This window comes from Taudactylus pleione, unplaced genomic scaffold, assembly GCF_031769625.1.
Source record: "Taudactylus pleione unplaced genomic scaffold, aTauple2 ptg000671l, whole genome shotgun sequence".
Lineage (NCBI taxonomy): Eukaryota > Metazoa > Chordata > Amphibia > Anura > Myobatrachidae > Taudactylus > Taudactylus pleione.
Genome location: NW_028285073.1, coordinates 9894438 through 9911870, shown reverse-complemented (window position 1 = coordinate 9911870; position 17433 = coordinate 9894438). Strand labels below are relative to the sequence as shown.

General features: G+C 47.8%; 1 protein-coding gene across 1 annotated transcript in view; it reads left to right on the top strand.

Moving 5' to 3' along the window:
* Positions 1 to 17433, top strand: part of LOC148478239 (uncharacterized) — a 135535-nt gene that overhangs the window by 12633 nt on the left and 105469 nt on the right. Inside the window, exon 2 of the mRNA XM_088455751.1 lies at positions 8385 to 8493. Coding sequence (XP_088311877.1) covers positions 8445 to 8493 — 49 coding nt within the window. The 5' untranslated portion in view covers positions 8385 to 8444. The remainder of the gene's footprint in view (positions 1 to 8384; positions 8494 to 17433) is intronic.

The window sequence follows — 17433 nt, the reverse complement described above, 5'->3', positions numbered from 1 at the left end:
GGATCATGAGCAGTTCCTTTCCTTCTCCATACTCTTCTCTTCCCATCACTCTGGTGCAAGTTGATCTTTGTCTCATCTGTCCATAGGATGTTGTTCCAGAACTGTAATGGCTTTTTTAGATGTTGTTTGGCAAACTCTAATCTGGTCTTTCTGTTTTTGTGGCTCACCAATGGTTTACATCTTGTGGTGAACTCTCTATATTCACTCTTGTGAAGTCTTCTCTTGATTGTTGACTTTGACACATATACACCTACCTCCTGGAGAGTGTTCTTGATTTGGCCAACTGTTGTGAAGGGGTTTTTCTTCACCAGGGAAATAATTCTTCTGTTATCCACCACAGTTGTTTTCCGTGGTCTTCCGGGTCTTTTGGTGTTGCTGAGCTCTCCGGTGCATTCTTTCTTTTTAAGAATGTTCCAAACAGTTGATCTGGCCACACCTAATGTTTTTGCTATCTCTCTGATGGGTTTGTTTTGATTTTTCAGCCTAATGATGGCTTGCTTCAATGATAGTGACAGCTCTTTGGATCTCATATTGAGAGTCGACAGCAACTGATTCCAAATGCAAATATCACACCTAGAATCAACCCCAGACACTACCTGCTTAATTGATAATGAAATAACAAGGGAATAGCCCACACCTGTCCATGAAATAGCTTTTGAGTTGATAGTCCCATTACTTTTGGCCCCTTAAAAAGTGGTAGGCACATATAGAAACCGTTGTAATTCCTACACCGTTCATCTGATTTGGATGTAATTACCCTCAAATTAAATCTGAAAGTCTGCAGTTAAAAGCACATCTTGTTTGTTTCATTTCAAAGCTTTTGTGGTGGTGAATAGAGGCCAAAATATTAAAATTCTGTCAATGTCCCAATATTTATGCATCTGACTGTATGTCCAGGGCAGTGCTAGGTTCTTCTGCTGCTCCCCCAGACTCCTGGACTGCACATCTGAAAAAAAAAAGCATTCTGCTCAGACAGGATGGCCCTACTGCCGCATATAATGGGTTACTGTGATCGCTGGTCCTGTATATGCTGGAATTATGACACACAATACACTATGTATGACACATATAATGGCTTACTGTGATTGCTGGTCCTGTATATGCTGGAATTATTACACACAATACACTTTGTATGACTCATATTAAAGCTGTATAAGTGCTAATTATGCCCTCTTTATGGACTGGCCACACTCACTCTAAAATCAGGCATTTGGAAACCCCCTTCTAGAAATCTTGTGTTTGCCACTGCCATCAGACACGTAGGCCGATTATCTGACAGTGTATGGCAATGTCAGTAAAAAATGTTTGTCTATCTGATGCTGAGTTTGGTCTGACAGTGCATTACATTATATATATATATATATATATATATATATATACACAAAGTCAGAAATCCACTGCACTCGCCACTCCTAGATTTGAGGTGCAGACCTGCACTCGCCATTCCCAGGACTGGGGTGCAAGTGGCCTGTGACCACATTGCTTAAATAAATAAAAACAGAAAACCCAGCACTCACCATGTTTAAACACTCACAATGATGTATAAATAAGTAAATAAATAATGGGGATTTAGTTCATGGATTGATCAATGCATTTAAGCCCGCAGCCCACATCACGGGACCCCACTTTCTGCAGGTCCTACACTCTCCGTCACACTGATGGAAACCTGTTAGCTGCTATCACATAGTTTAGACTGAAAAAATGTTACCTGGTTTAAAGCTCACCTGCCAGCTAATGGCTTTTAAAGGTAAGGCAGTCACCTGACATAGCTTCTATCACACTACCAAAAAGACAGCTGACACAGGTTAATATAAACGAGTTTGCACATAGGGTGCATGGGAAAGCTATGGTCACAAAAGGTTAATAAAACCTTTTATATATATATATTAGGGATGTGCAGGCTCGGTTCCGTTCGGTTTTTTTTACCGAATCTTATTGGCTATCCAAAACTCGTGACAGCTGAAACCCAATAAGATTCAGTAAAAAAAACCGAACGGAACCGAGTAGAACCGAGCCTGCACATCCCTAATATATATATATATATATATAATTGTCCTTCTAATAACATCCATTCTGTAGTCTTCTTTTTTTTTTTTTTTTTTGAACTCCTGTATAGGTGGAAACTATCACTTTATTCCTTCAATAAATCTCTTACAGAAGTGCTAAGCCAAAATACATTTTGTAAGGCCGGCTACACACTTGTACAAACGACAATTGTGCACATTGCCCCGCTCCAGAGGAGAGTGCCTGTACACATTTAAAAGATTTAGGCCGGGATGTACTAAAAGGAAAATGCAGTAAAAAAAATTTTTCGGGGTTTTCACCGCATTTCCATATTTACTAAGCCGCACTTTTATCAGTGCAGAGGGTAACGCCGGAAAAACCTGGCGTTACCCTATAGAAGCCTAAGGGCTTCTTACCGCACCCCGCTCCCGGCCCTAATGAACGACCAAACGATCACTGTTCCGTCCTACATTAATATGTACAGCCTCGCATGCCTTGCAACACGGCCAATCTCACGTCATCGCATGCGGCCCGTGGATCACTGCACGATGTGCCCGATTTGTTGTTCTGATTTTCCCAAATCATGCAAATGTGTACCCACCCTAAGGCAGAATCCAGATTCTTGAACCCTCTTCCCCCCCCCCCTTTTTTTTTTTTTTTTCTGAAAAGCATGAACACTTAAAATGTTATATTTGTTAGTTTTACAAAGGGCTTATTCGTGGGTGGCAAATGAAAGCTATAATTTTGCTTTAAGGCAGCTATTTAAAAATTGGCTTCACATATCCGCAAGTAGCAGGGTGCTTGTTGTGTCTTGTGTCACATCTTTCTCTGTATTAGTGTTGCAGGGTGTTAACCTCAGATGGGACGAGCACCTTAAGGAATTCCCCCGTACCATAAATCTGTTTTGTTTTCTGTTCCATTTCTGCGACTTTAGTCTTGTACAGAATTTTGACAATTGTACCCCACCCATAATAGAGATGATTATCCTCGTTATTTAAACCTAGTTTGTCCTGTATTTTTATATTTCGTACATCAAGGGAGCAGAACATGGGTTGTGACACCTGTGAATAATTAATCTAATTATTCCTACACATTAGTTATACACAGTTGAGTCACATTATTATGACCACCAGCTAATAGCCAGAGTAACCGCCGTGTGCAGCATGGCCAGCAGCTAGATGGGCTGGGAGTGACCCAATAAGGTGCTGGTGTGTTGGCACAGGTACCTGGAGCCATGCTGACTGCAGTGCATCCCACAGCTGCTGGAGGGTGCGTGGTGGAGTATCCAAATAGCGATCGAGGTGGTCCCACAGATGCCCAATTGGGTTCAAGTTCAAGTTTGGGGAATTATGGGGCCAGGGAAGTACGTGTAAGCCTTGGTCGAGCTTGTACAACCACTGTCGGACATTTCTAGCCATGTGACATGTCTCATTGTCTTGACAATCAGCATGTATGGAAGTATGTGCTCTGCAAGGATGGATTCATAACCAAATCGGTTGAGGGTGCCCAGAGAATGCCATGATAACATTCCCAAGACCGTTACGCTGCCACCACCAGCTTGTGTTCTTCCAGCAATGGTTGCAGGGTGTTTGTTCTCCGATGTTTCTCGCCTGACACGCCAACGTCCATCCGTTCGATGAAGCAGAAAATGTGACTCATCGGAGAAAGGCAGCCAATCAGCAGAGGTCCAATTCTGATACAGGCATGAAAATTGAAGCCTTTTCCGCTAATGCACCTTCGTTAGCATAGGTGCAGTGACCATCCGTTTGCTTCGGAGCACCATACGCAGCAGGGTTCACTGAACTGTAGTTTTATAAACCCATCTGGTGGCCCCCAGGTCATTTTGAGGGTGAGCTGCTCCACTGTAGCATGTTGGTCGGCCTTCGTAGCCGACGTTCACCTCTCACATCAATGGCATGTGGTGCTCCGCAGTTTCCGCGCCGGTTATTCGCAATGGTGCCATTTGTCCAGTCACGATGCACCTTCGCCACAGCAGCACGCGAACAATTCACAAACTGCGCTATTTCAGAAATAATGCCACCCTTAGTCCGAAAACCAATATTCATGCCTTTATGAAACTCGGATAAATCTCCCCTTTTACCCATGACTGCAACAAGTGATCTGTGTGCAGACTGCCTATCGCACACCTTATATACCCACCAAGCCAGCACATGGCACGTGACGTACTTTGTGAGCTACGCGCTGCCGACATCAAGGAGGTGGTCATGATAATGTGACTCGACTGTGTATGTTCCAGTGTGTCTCTACAAGATTTTTTCCTCGGCAGTCGGGTCTCTCTCCATGTTATCGCTTTCTTATAGCATTCTGACCCTGGTTTTGCCTTTAACAAAAAATCACTACTTAAATGTCTCTGCAAAATTGCTGAAAAATTTCACTTTGTCAAAATCGGGGCCTTTTACATTTGGCACTAAAAACTTTTCAATGTAAAATTTATTTGAATAAAATGGAAACGTGAAACTTTTTTAAAAATGAAATCTACACAATATCAAATTAAATCTGTGTAATATATTATACCGACTTTTGAAGAAGTTGTTTCGTCTGTAACAGTCCCAGGGTTTTCAGCGCTGTCTGGAATTTCCGTACAAACTGTCATAAAAATTCCAGCCTTTATTCCGCGACCCGTGCGCATGGCATAAAGCCTTTCATATTTACGCTTCTGACGAGCTGTAACTTTCCAAAGGTTTATTATTTGGAACTTTTATATGACACATTCAAAATTCAGCATTTTATTTATTTATTTATTTAACTTTTTGGTCCAAAAATGTGGTAGACGAGTGTAAAGAATCTGTAAGTTCTGTAAGTTTCCATTTGATCTATTGTACACACAGCACAAGATGTTTAAGCAGGGAACTCTCTAGTAGTCTGTGTCTATGCAGTATCCACATTTATGCTGTTATTTTGCCACGGTGCTGGATTTGCTGACACGCCGTAAACAGAACATGACTGTAATAACATGAGCTTGACTGTTATGTAACTGAAGACTTTTACTATATGAATGCACTTCTCCTTCTGTAGGAGTTTTGTAATTGTTTCTTGCGCCTTTTCGGATCCTCATTCTGGAGATATTGTCATGTTGCACAATGCTGTTTTCTCGGCTATATATTTGCTTAGTCAACATTAGGAGATTTTTCTGGATGATTTTCACACTTAAATGAGCACCCGATGCCCATTTCAGTCCCTTTTTATTTTATTGATTTTTATTTGGGAGGGGGATTCTATTCTGTGTAGTTTGCCGACAGGATGCTCGGCTGCGCACAATACCGCTTTTTATATGGTAGCCAACAATGACGAACTGGGGACGTGGCATGCCAGGGCTCTCTGCATGTCGGACGAGCAGAGCACCTGTAGGAGCTGCCCGGCCATGCTTTCAGGTGGCTGGACTTGCCCACCAGGCCATTGGCCCCTTATCCAGTCGACTTGTCTACATTCAGAATATCGACAACCAATATGTAGACATGCATTTAGGTCGACATGGTTAAAATGTTAACATTTAGCAATGTCTGCTTCGGAATGTGCTAGCCCTGAGAAGCCCACTTTCAGGGCACACTGCAACACTGCCAGTGGTTCTCGATAATCCCCCATCGCGTGCACCATAATAGGTGCAGTGTCTCATTCTGGACACTGCTGCGACACACCCATAACATTTCCACGTGACTGGTATTTATTTATTTTTTTGCATTGACTTTAGGCCACCTCTCAGTCTCCGGCCAGGAACGCCCATGGTTTTCCATCGCCATTTCTGATACCAGCGGTCCTGTACACAATAGCACCTTTTGTGTGTACACTCAGGGTAACGCATGCGCCGGAGGGGCTTTCAAGACTCTTTGCGCAAGTGTAGCAACAAATAATCACTGAAATACATGAACATCGGCGCTGTGTGCCCCTAGCGTGCACCTCTCAATCAGGCCCATTGTATTGCTATTAAAATAACATCGTTTTTGACATGTAAGATCTTTATTGAAGTAATTATTATGCCAGATGAAAGCCTGTGTTTAGGAGTCACATTGTGAGGCCTGTTTTGGCTATTTACGTCTTTTGCTAATCTCCCTTTCAGATGTTAGAGGGCTTTTGATGATGACGTGAAATACCATTACCTCATTATAACTAGTAACATGCATTTTACAGCTGTCTGTAAAACCGATTGAGAGAGTTGTTTGTACAAACCAAATGATCCGAAAATAATTCCAGGCTTACGATGGGAAAACATGAATGACTAAAGAAGGGATGAAATTCCAATACGTCAGCAGCCATTTATTTTATTTTGCTTTTTTTTTTTTCAGATTTATTGTTACTTTCAAGTTCATGATATAAATATATTTCTGCCGTTTATCCCCCTGGTTACAATTAATGATTTTGCTGGAAAACGTTATTTGTTTGAATAAAAATTAGGCTTCCTAGGTAAAATGAGACGTGATTACTGTATGTCGTGCCTGATGCAGGGTTATACGTAGAGCTGATTCCGGAGGATATGTTGCGTGTTTTTCTGCACTGCACATGCACCAGGACAGTGGGCCTGATTCAGAGATGTACACTAATGCGACCGCATCTCCGTATGCAACGCAGTTGCAAAAATATGCTAATGTTAGCAAAGATCACCTGAGCATAAAGACGCCCACTACTGGCTTCTCACCTGCGTACAGCTACGCATACCTACTTAAACAGCGGTACCATCGAAGTGCATCGGCGGCCATTTTACTCTTGCAGCAGGTCTGATCACACGCAGGCCAGGAAGCTCTTAGGCTACGCAGAGCTACGTATGCCATTGTAGTGGTTAATTTATGCACGCCCACGTTACGGTGTTCAAACGGCCAGGCACGCCTGCGTTTCACAAACCACCCCCTGCCTCCGCCCGCAATGGTCACTTCCTGTCAATCAATCTGCAGTGGGCCTCCGTGGTCTGCGTAAACGCACAGCGGACACACTGCTGCCTTCGCGCACTGTGATGGCAAATAATTGCTTGGTCTGCATGCAATTTGCAGTTGCGTTTATCTCTGAATCAGGCCCAGTGTACACAGGAGTGGGCGATGCAGGCGTCACTGAAGAGGCGCAAGGGGGGCGGCCTCGCTGCTGAGGCGCAAGGGGGGCGGCCTCGCTGCTGAGGCGCAAGGGGGGCGGCCTCGCTGCTGAGGCGCAAGGGGGGCGGCCTCGCTGCTGAGGCGCAAGGGGGGGCGGCCTCGCTGCTGAGGGTGAGGTCATGTTAACAGAACTGCGAGCCATTCAGATTTGGACAGTGATGACCAGCAAACAAAGCATGTGGATGGGGAGCTGGCGCATGGGAAGATGCGCACAGCTTTACGTAAAGGCGAATATGCGCACTTATTTCCCATTCACGTTCAGCTGCTCATTAGGCCTGTATTGTTTTCCAGTGTTGTGTATTTAACTCTTACCAAATCCGCTTTATAGGCCAACTAAACCTAAATGTCAGAAAATTAGCAGTGTATTAAATACACAAAAACGATCTACTTGAGAGTATAATACGAATAAATGTAATTATATCAGCACAATGATACATGTACAGTATACAAAAAATAAAAGGTGACCAGACTGAGGGCGGAATTCACTTAGCACCGTTAACACTCAATGCATAGGTCCGTGAACTTTTCATGGCATTAACACCCTTTAATGGCACTTAATGCCCCTTTTTAACACTCGTTAAAGTGGGGTTAGCGTGATAAAGGATTGCTAATTGAATAGCCCCCGACAATAAAGCCCGAAGCTACCGCCCATTTTCACCCGTGAAAAGTTAACATTCCTGATTCAATTCCCCCCCCCTAAATGTTATTATATTAGGGTGTCAAAAAAATGACCTATACCGTGTGAATCACAATAGGGCTCACAGGAAACTGCCATAGATGGCTTACAATAGGTTAATAAATAGTGCTGCAGACCCATTGTGCTAACCATCAGCTGGGGCTCAGTGATCACTATTATAGCCTGGTCTCTGCTTTCATCCGCTATCATGACAGTGACACTCCCATAACGCCTCCCTGTCGCCGACCAGGAAAATGCCCAATACATTTTCAAGTCCTTTCTGAGACTCTGCTTCTCAATCGCAACTGTGACTGTTAGCACGTACTCTGGACACGTGCAGAGCGACTTAGACGCATGCACAGAAGCAAATAAAAATTGCTCAGCTGCGTCCATCATCGGCACTGCACCCTACTCAGAATGAGCCCCTGTTTCTCCTATCAATTTCTAAATCTGGTCTTGACAATTGACACCGTGATGAAAACTGTAAGAGGGATATTTTCCATATCAAGTCTGCATACTGGCATTTGTTGTCTGAAATTCAAAAACAAATATCCAACGTCCTAAGTAAATAAATGTTTTTTTGTTTTGTTTTGTTTTTTTCTTTCCAGCTCCGTTTTTTCATGGTTTTCAAGGTGAGCTGAAAAGAGGGTTCAACAGATCCGCACAAGATGACCCATGTTCCAATTGATAAATCAAATCTTCCTCGCGTCAATGAAGGTCAGTGACATCATAGGCTGACTGGTGATTTTTAGAGACGTAAATTGCTTGTGTACCGAAATTTTATTTTAAGCCTCTGGGAAATCATGGAGGGGGAGGTGCAGCTGGGAGATAATGATGCCCCCAAACTGTCCGCTGTCCTCGGTAAGTATGCGGGATCCGGGAGGCTAGTGTAGTGTGCTTGAATTCGTCACTCAGGAGAACATTACGGGAGAGTAAGTATGTCCTAACTTGAAATGGGTACCCACTGGAGTGATGTCGGCCCGATATGTAGTTTCCGGCCGGATCGCTCAGTGTGTACGGCCAATCTGCGCAGTCGCATGCGATATCGTCCGTTCGCCCATGCTGCAAGGCCACCCAGACGATCTCGCATGCGGTGCCTTACAAAGTAATCAAGGACGAAATGAGGGATCGCTCTGTCCTTCATTACATCGTTGTGATGTGTACCGCGGACACGATATGTCGGAAGCCATTGTCTAGTGTGTACCCAGCGTGGATCTGTCATTTCAGACTGTAGAGGCAGCCAATCAGTTCACTGGAAACTAGTGACCTCATGTGTTGTTATTGTTCTGGATCTACTGTGGGAGGCGATGAGCCCACTTTTGTATTGTAGGGTTTCTTAGCTATGAATGGTTACCGCATGCTACATAGGCCACTCTTCAATTAGAAGCGAAAAGTCAGTTGCCGGACTTTTCGCCGTCATCGTGGGTTTTGGGTCGAAAAAGTATCGCGCTCGTCCCCGCTTATCCCCGTATTCAATTCCAAATCGGCGAAAACAGGACCCGGCGAAACTTATATAGGCGAAAAGTTCTGTCAGTTTTGGGGAAATCAGCCTGACACCCCCCAAAAGATGCACTGACATGGGGAATCACTCTGGATACCCCCGAATAGCCCTGTTGAAGGTATTTGGCCACTTTAGATGGTCTCAATAGGTGCAATTATGTGTGTTTTAAAAAGTGGTGAAGAATAGCATTTTGATGGGGTTTTTTTGAGAAAATAACTAGTCTCATCAAATTTGAGGTACATGAAAATGGGTGCTAGCATATTTTAGAGTTGCTAATGTGACGTTCAAAAAAGCGTGAAAAATCTACCTGCCGCAACCACCTGCAATCCTAAAAACACCTGCCGCATACTTGGGGACCCCCCTGGAGTCTATTTCGCTAGTCTTTAACTTAGTATCCCACCTTTTTTTTTTTTTCGCCCCAAAAATGAAAGCACTTTTTTGGGGTGTCTGAAGGTACTTTTTAAATTTTTTTTTACACAGATTAACTTTAGGGACCTGTCCAAGGGCTGCAGGGTGGTTTTTGGAAGTCTGCACCCCAGAACCCCAATTTTGCACTTTTTTCTTTTCATAGGCGATACTTTTTCGGCTTGTCTGATGCATTGATTTTACGCACTGGCGAAAAGTCGGCCAAATTGAATACGGGGATAAATGAAATCAGTGAAAATGATGTAATTGGCGAAAAAGTATTGCCGAAACTGACTTTTCGCCCCAAATTGAATACGGCCCATAGAGAGCGAAATTCTCATTTAACTGTGGTGTTAGGGGCCTGTGTTTTAATTAGACGGATGATTTGTTTTTTTAGTTCTTTGTTCAAAAATGACATGGAGTTACCAAATGCTCAGTGTTTAAGTAGCATGTTAGATGCAGTTTTTAGCATGTGCAAACCGTCTTCCATCCGCATCACGGTTAGTGATTCACGGGCCGCACCAGCAGGAACGCCGGCATGTGGTGCTTTGTGCTATGTATGTGTGGAATGTTTAGCATGCCATATCCATTCTGTGTGACATTTTTGTGACGTCCTTCCAGGAGCTTGGATTGTGCAACTGAAGCATCTCTTCATGTGTTTTTCTATTGGAATTTCTTGCAATACACATTTACAAGAGGGCTATCCAAGTGCATTTAAATTTAAAAACAAAAATCTGGTAGGAGTGTAAAATATATGTAATGCTAACAAGAGCAGCAAGTAATGCGATGAGATCTGGCCATTCGCTGCGTCTTCCAGCATGCCCGTTAAAGATCCTATCGTTTCCGGTTAGGCACGCTGATCTATTAAGCTGTATGTGCCACATTACCACCAGTATTCCAGCGCGTGTGGCCGGCTTAATCGTTTTAGCAGCTTAATATAACTATAGATATTGTAGATAAAGTTGTGATTGTGGAAGAATAGGTTTCATTTCTTTATGTAAGGGAACTATGTTATTAATTAAACATTGTAAGCGGCACGGGGGCACAGTGGTTAGTGTAACTGTCTTGCAGCACTGGTGTCATAGGCTCATTGCCAACCTTATCTCCTGATGCTCACATGGGTTTCCTCCCACGGGCCAATAACATACCAATAGGTTTAATGGCGGCCGACAAAAATGGACCCTTCTGTGTTGTAGACTATGTAGAGAAGGGTAGAAATGGTCTGTCTTGTACAATTTCTTATCGTTACTATCCGCAGTGATCAAAGTTGGACTATCCTTCTAATCCCAGTCGCACAGCATGTGTCCTAATTGTTAGCGCTCAGACGCGCAGAACAGAATTGGACGCAGGTCAGTGGAGGTCACTGGGCATTCCTGGGAGGAAACGGGTAGGCTAAGCAGATGCAGCATGATGCTGTAAACTGCTGCATCAGAAGATGCACAGCCACTTACGCAGGAGGCCACGGGCAGGCGGAGAAACGGCACCTGCCATACGACTGCCGCAGGTTTCCATGGTGCGTCTGATGTGAATAGCAAAATATTCTCTGTAAAGCGCTGCAGAATATGTGCGCTCTATATAAATACAGTGACTGGTGATGATAAATAAAGACTCATGAGACGGAACTGCACCGCTGCTAGTGGGCATCTCAGTATTCATGAAGTCGACTGCAACATTAGCGTATGATTCGGCTGCAGCAAAAGCTGCGTCTGCATGCGACTGGGAATCTGCTGCAAATAGCTTTACATTATTGCAATGTATTGTTATTAGAATAGTCAGTTAAATTTTACAAATGCAGGTTTTGTAAAATGATTTTTGTTTAAAAACCATTTTTTCTACTTCAGGGTCCATAGGGTATCTACAGGAGATACCTTGGGGTATAGGTGTGACGTCAGTCGCAGGGCACCAAAGAGTTAAGCTTTCAGCCTCCCAGGATGCACTGGGTCCCCCTCCTATACCCCGCCCCCGAGCCAAGGCACCTCAGTTTAGTTTGGTGCCCGGCCGGAGTCGGGTGCACCTGTTGGAGTGGGGGCTAGAAGAGCCCCTGAAGCTTTTTCTTCATGCAGCTGTGGCTGCACATCTGGATGAACAGCATGGACAGTCAGTCCTGACGTCCATGCTGTCTTCCCTACACCCCGCCGGTACCAGAACGCCGGTACTGATCCGGGGATGCTGGTGGGCATCTGGGGTCACAGCTAGCGGTGACCCCAGATGTTCCGGACCATGGCCGGATTCAAGGGGGACAGAGGTAAGCAGCGGGGTCCCGCGGTGGGTCCCCGCTGATCACATGGTCCTAAGTCCCCAGGCAGGGGGCTCCCTGAAGACTGGCTGCAGCGTGGAGCCAGGCGACCAACCTGCGCTTCCACTACCCCCTGGGACAGCGGACCGCAGCAGAGCGGTAGCGCTGCGGCGTCCCAGGGGTTAAATGCATGCCAGGGGAGCGCGCCTTCCCTGTCTCACAGCCGGCGCCTCCCCCGCTGCACACAGCCCTCTCTGCACTGTACTGACTGGCCCTGTGTCAGCGCTCCTCCCCCAGGCCAGCCTCCTCTCTGCTCCTCGGCGGCCATCTTCTCCAACGCATGGTGAACGCTGCTGGAAGCACTGGACGGAAGCATCGTGGCCTGGGTCCCCCCGCATACCTCTCCTCCGCTGTGGTCAGGTCTGTGTATGCAGCGCTGTGTCCTACCAGGCCCTGTGTCTGTGTAGTTGAGTGATCAGCGCTGTTAGTGCAGGAATTGATTTTCTTTGCATTGTATGTGACTGTGCTAGCGCTGTATGTAACTTTTCTTCTCTAAACTGTCAGCTTTATTACTGTCCCTGTTCTTTCTGCTAAGCCCTTGCGGTGCGGTGCTGCAGGGTGGTCTCTCGCCTATTTAATATATAATTGGTGAGAGGGGTCACATACGTGGTGCCATCATGTCTGAAAGTGATTTTCCCCTCCGGCTACAGTGTACCACGTGTAAAGTACCGTTAGCGGAGGGGGAGGGTAGCGTGGAGGGCCTTTGCCGGCAGTGTTTGTCCATGGCGCGGCCTCTTACGGTTACAGCACCGGTACAGGAGCCGCCCTGGGCTTGTTTCGCTCAGGCGCTAACAGCTTTAGTGGGCCAGTTAGCTCCGCAGCCCGCGTTTACTCCGATGGGTTTGTCCCAGCAGTCTGTGGTGTCGTCACCCATGCAGGGTTTCCCACGACAATTGGTGGTACCCCACAGTCTCCCTATTTCCCCGCTCCCGGTTTCTCAGGAGCCAGCGTGGGTTAACTCCCTGACGAGTTCTGTACAGCACTTGTCGGATGTATTGCAAGGGGAGTCTGTGATGCGGCCTCATAAACGGCCGGTGGTGTCTCTGTCCGCTCCTTATGAGGATGACGAAGGGACGTCTGATGATGGGGAGATTCTGGATCCTTACGATCAGGAACCTCTCCATACTAAGGACGCTGATGCTAAGTCCAAAGTATATATTCCTGGACTTATTCGGGCGGTCCGCACAGCCTTGGTGATTGAGGACGAAGTTCCCCCAGCGGCTAAGTCTAAATATGCCTTTTTCAAAGATGTGAAGGGCGATGCCACAGTCTTTCCTCTTTCGGGTCAGTTGGTGGACCATTTAGAGGAGGCGTGGAAACAGCCTGGCAAAAGATACCAGCCGCAGAGACGCCTGGCGGTGGCTTATCCGTTCGCTGATAATTATTTTGCTAAGTGGGAATCCCCTCCACAGGTGGATTCTCACGTGACCCGTCTTGTCCGTAGTGCCACATTGCCGATGCCATCCATGTCCTCCCTTAAGGATGCTACGGACCGCAAGGTGGAAATCTGCCTGAAGTCCGCTTATTCCCTTGCGGGGGGGGCAGCACGGCCGGCTATGGCCATTTGCTGGGTTGCCAGAGCGATGGAGCGCTGGGCGGATTCATTAGAGGCTTCTTTTGATTCCGACTGTCCGGCCGAACAGGCGGAGTTGATTGGCAATCTCCGTGATTCGGCCACTTACATCAACGAGGCGGCTCTAGACATTAGTACTCTAGTGTCTAGAATTTCTTCAGCAGCGGTAGCTGCTCGTCGCACCTTATGGCTGCGATCCTGGAAGGCGGACGCAGATTCCAAGAAGGGTCTGGAAGCCTTGCCGTTTACCGGAGAAGTTCTCTTCGGTCCGGATCTGGATAAGATTGTGGCCATGCTGGCGGCAGCCAAATCGGCTTGTCTCCCGTCGGCCGCTGCTCCTTCTGGTTCTGGACCATCGTCCTTTCGGTCATCTAGTGCCCAGGGCAGGCCCAAACCACAGTCGTTTCCTCGTCAGGCTGGCCCTAAGAAATCGGTCAAGCCCCGGAAGCAGGCATGGAGTACCAGACGTCCGGCCCCCAAGCCAGATGACAAGCCTGCGGCCTGACGGTCCGGGCCTCCCTTTGGGGGATCCCAGGGTGGGAGGCCGCCTGCTGCAGTTCGCCCAGTGTTGGTCGGTCACTACGACTGACAGTTGGGTTCTGGAGGTGGTCTCCCACGGGTACGCCCTCTCCTTCCGGCACAGACCCCCGGCTCGATTCTTCACCACGGGTCTACCATCAGACCGGAACAAGGCTACGGAGCTGCGGAAGGTATTGCACACTATGCTCCAGGCTGGAGTTATAGTGCCTGTTCCATTCTCCCAGAGGGGCCAGAGTTTCTATTCAAATCTTTTTTTGGTACAGAAACCCAATGGGTCGTATCATCCGATTCTCAACCTCAAAGCACTCAACAAGTCTTTGCGGGTACCGAAGTTTCGGATGGAGACCCTACGGTCCATCATTCTGGCGCTGGAACCGGGGGACTACATGGTGTCATTGGACATACAGGATGCTTAACTGCATGTCCCTATTCTTTTGCGCCATCAACAGTTCCTCAGGTTTGCAATCCGCAGCGACCACTTCCAGTTTCGGGCGTTACCTTTTGGCCTGGCGACAGCACCACGTGTCTTCACCAAGGTGATGGCGGTCATGGCGGCTTCTCTGCGGCTGCAGGGAGTCCGCATGTTGCCGTACTTGGACGACCTATTATTGGTGGCGGGATCTCCAGAGCTCCTGTTACGCCACTTAGACCTGACCATTGCCCTGCTGCAACGGCACGGCTGGCTAATCAACTGGCAGAAGTCCACTCTAATCCCGTCTCGGAGGATTCTGCATCTTGGAGCCTTATTGGACTCGGGACAGCAAAAGATCTTCGTGACGGAGGAAAAGATCTCTGCTTTGCAGTCAAGGGTGCGCAGTTGTCTGCACAGCCGCCAGGTGTCTCTACACTCGGCGATGAGGTTACTGGGCTCCATGGTGTCGGTGTTCGACATGGTGGAATATGCCCAGTTTCACTCCAGACCTCTGCAGCACCTGATCCTGTCAAAGTGGAACGGGCTGCCTCAGTCTCTGAAGTCCCAGACGATTGTGTTCACCCCGGAGGTTCGCCTGTCCCTTGCTTGGTGGTTACAGACGACCCACCTCAGCGAGGGACGTCCGTTCTGGATTCCAAATTGGGTCCTGTTGACTACGGACGCCAGTCTTCGGGGCTGGGGAGCAGTTTCGGGTCCACATCTGTTCCAGGGCAGGTGGACTCCGACAGAAGCGGAGCTTCCAATCAATATCTTGGAACTCCTTCAATGCTCTCCAGCAGGCACATCGGTTTCTCCAGGGTCACCCGGTACAGGTCCAGTCGGACAACGCTACCACCGTGGCCTACATAAACAGGCAAGGAGGAACCCGAAGCCGGGCGGCTCTCGTAGAGTTGTCTCGGATCCTGGTTTGGGCGGAGCGCAATCTTCCGGCCATATCAGCGGTCTTCATCCCGGGAGTGCTCAATTGGGAGGCGGACTTTCTAAGTCGCCGGACGTTTTTTAACTACTGGTGGACAGATGGGGTCTTCCAGAGATCGACCTCATGGCGTCCCGGCACAACAACAAGTTGCCGGTGTACGGGTCTCGCACAAGAGACGAAGGGGCGTCTCTGGTGGATGCTCTGTCCGTCCGGTGGACGTTCCGGTTCGCATATCTGTTCCCTCCGGTCTCCCTTCTTCCACGGGTAATCCGGAAATTCAAACAGGAAGGAGGGACGCTCCTGTTGATAGCTCCCGCGTGGCCCAGACGGCACTGGTTCTCAGACCTTCAGGGTCTGTCTGTGGACAGTCCTCTGCGGTTGCCGCTACGACCGGACCTCTTGTCTCAGGGTCCTTGTTGTCACCCGGACCTGACTCGGCTGTTTTTGACGGCGTGGCTGTTGAGACGGCCATGCTGAGGTCCCGGGGGTTGTCCAGCTCTGTGGTGCGTACCATGTTGCGAGCTCGGAAACTGTCTTCCGCGAGGATATACCATCACGTGTGGCATACGTTCTTCCAGTGGTGTCGACCGAGAGGTTATGCACCGCGGGAGTTTCGTCTGTCTCGGATTCTCGCCTTCCTGCAAGCGGGACTAGATCATGGGCTTCGCCTTGCTTCTTTGAAGGTACAGGTTTCGGCCCTGTCTGTCTGGTTTCACCGTAGGATTGCTACAATCCCGGATGTGCGCACCTTTATGCAAGGTGTTGTCCGCATTCATCCGCCCTTTGTTCCACCTGTGGCGCCTTGGGATTTGGCTGTGGTCCTGAGGGCTCTCCAAGGACCGCCGTTTGAACCACTGGGCTCAGTGGATCTTAAATGGCTAACAGCTAAGACTGTTTTCCTTCTGGCTATTGCTTCGGCCAGACGTGTTTCTGAGTTAGGGGCTCTTTCTTGTAGACCCCCTTTCTTGGTTTTTCATGGGAACAGGGCAGTGCTCCGCACGGCCCGAGTTTCTTCCCAAAGTTGTTTCCCAGTTTCATGTTAACGAGGAAATCGTTGTTCCGGCCTTTAACTCACCGGGTCTTTCCGTGGGTGAGGCCTCTTTGGATGTTGTGCGGGCCTTAAGGACTTATGTTGACCGCACTTCTTCGTTTAGGAAGTCGGACGCTTTGTTTGTCCTCTATGGCTTCCGTAAAAAGGGTTGGCCTGCTTCAAAGCAAACTTTGGCAGCCTGGATCCGTATGGCTATTTCTGAAGCTTATCTTCATGAAGGCCTGCCGGTTCCTCCTTCTGTGAAGGCTCATTCCACTAGGTCTGTGGGTCCTTCGTGGGCAGCTCGACGTGGTGCCTCTGCAGTCCAGATCTGCAAGGCTGCTACGTGGTCCTCTGTCCATACCTTCGTGAGGTATTACAGGTTTGACACCTTCGCCTCTCAGGATGCTTCCTTCGGGCGGCGGATTCTCCTTTCAGCACAGGAGCGTCTCCACCCTTAAAGGATACTGCTTTGGGACATCCCCAAGGTATCCTGTGGATACCCTATGGACCCTGAAGTAGAAAATATGAGATATGGTAAGAACTTACCCTTGTTATCTCTATTTCTACGAAGTCCATAGGGTTCCACAGGACTCCCGCCCTGTCGCACCTGTGCTGCAGATGGGCTTTGCTCTGGTCACCGGTTTTCCGTCTCCCTCTGGTGAGAATGTGATTCTTGTATGTGTCCAGATCTTTGTTCTCTCTCTTCCTTCTCCTCCTACGGCCTATGGCTTGTGGTAACTAACTGAGGTGCCTTGGCTCGGGGGCGGGGTATAGGAGGGGGACCCAGTGCATCCTGGGAGGCTGAAAGCTTAACTCTTTGGTGCCCTGCGACTGACGTCACACCTATACCCCAAGGTATCCTGTGGAACCCTATGGACTTCGTAGAAATAGAGATAACAAGGGTAAGTTCTTACCATATCTCATATTATTGACCGAAATAGCAAGAATTAAAACATA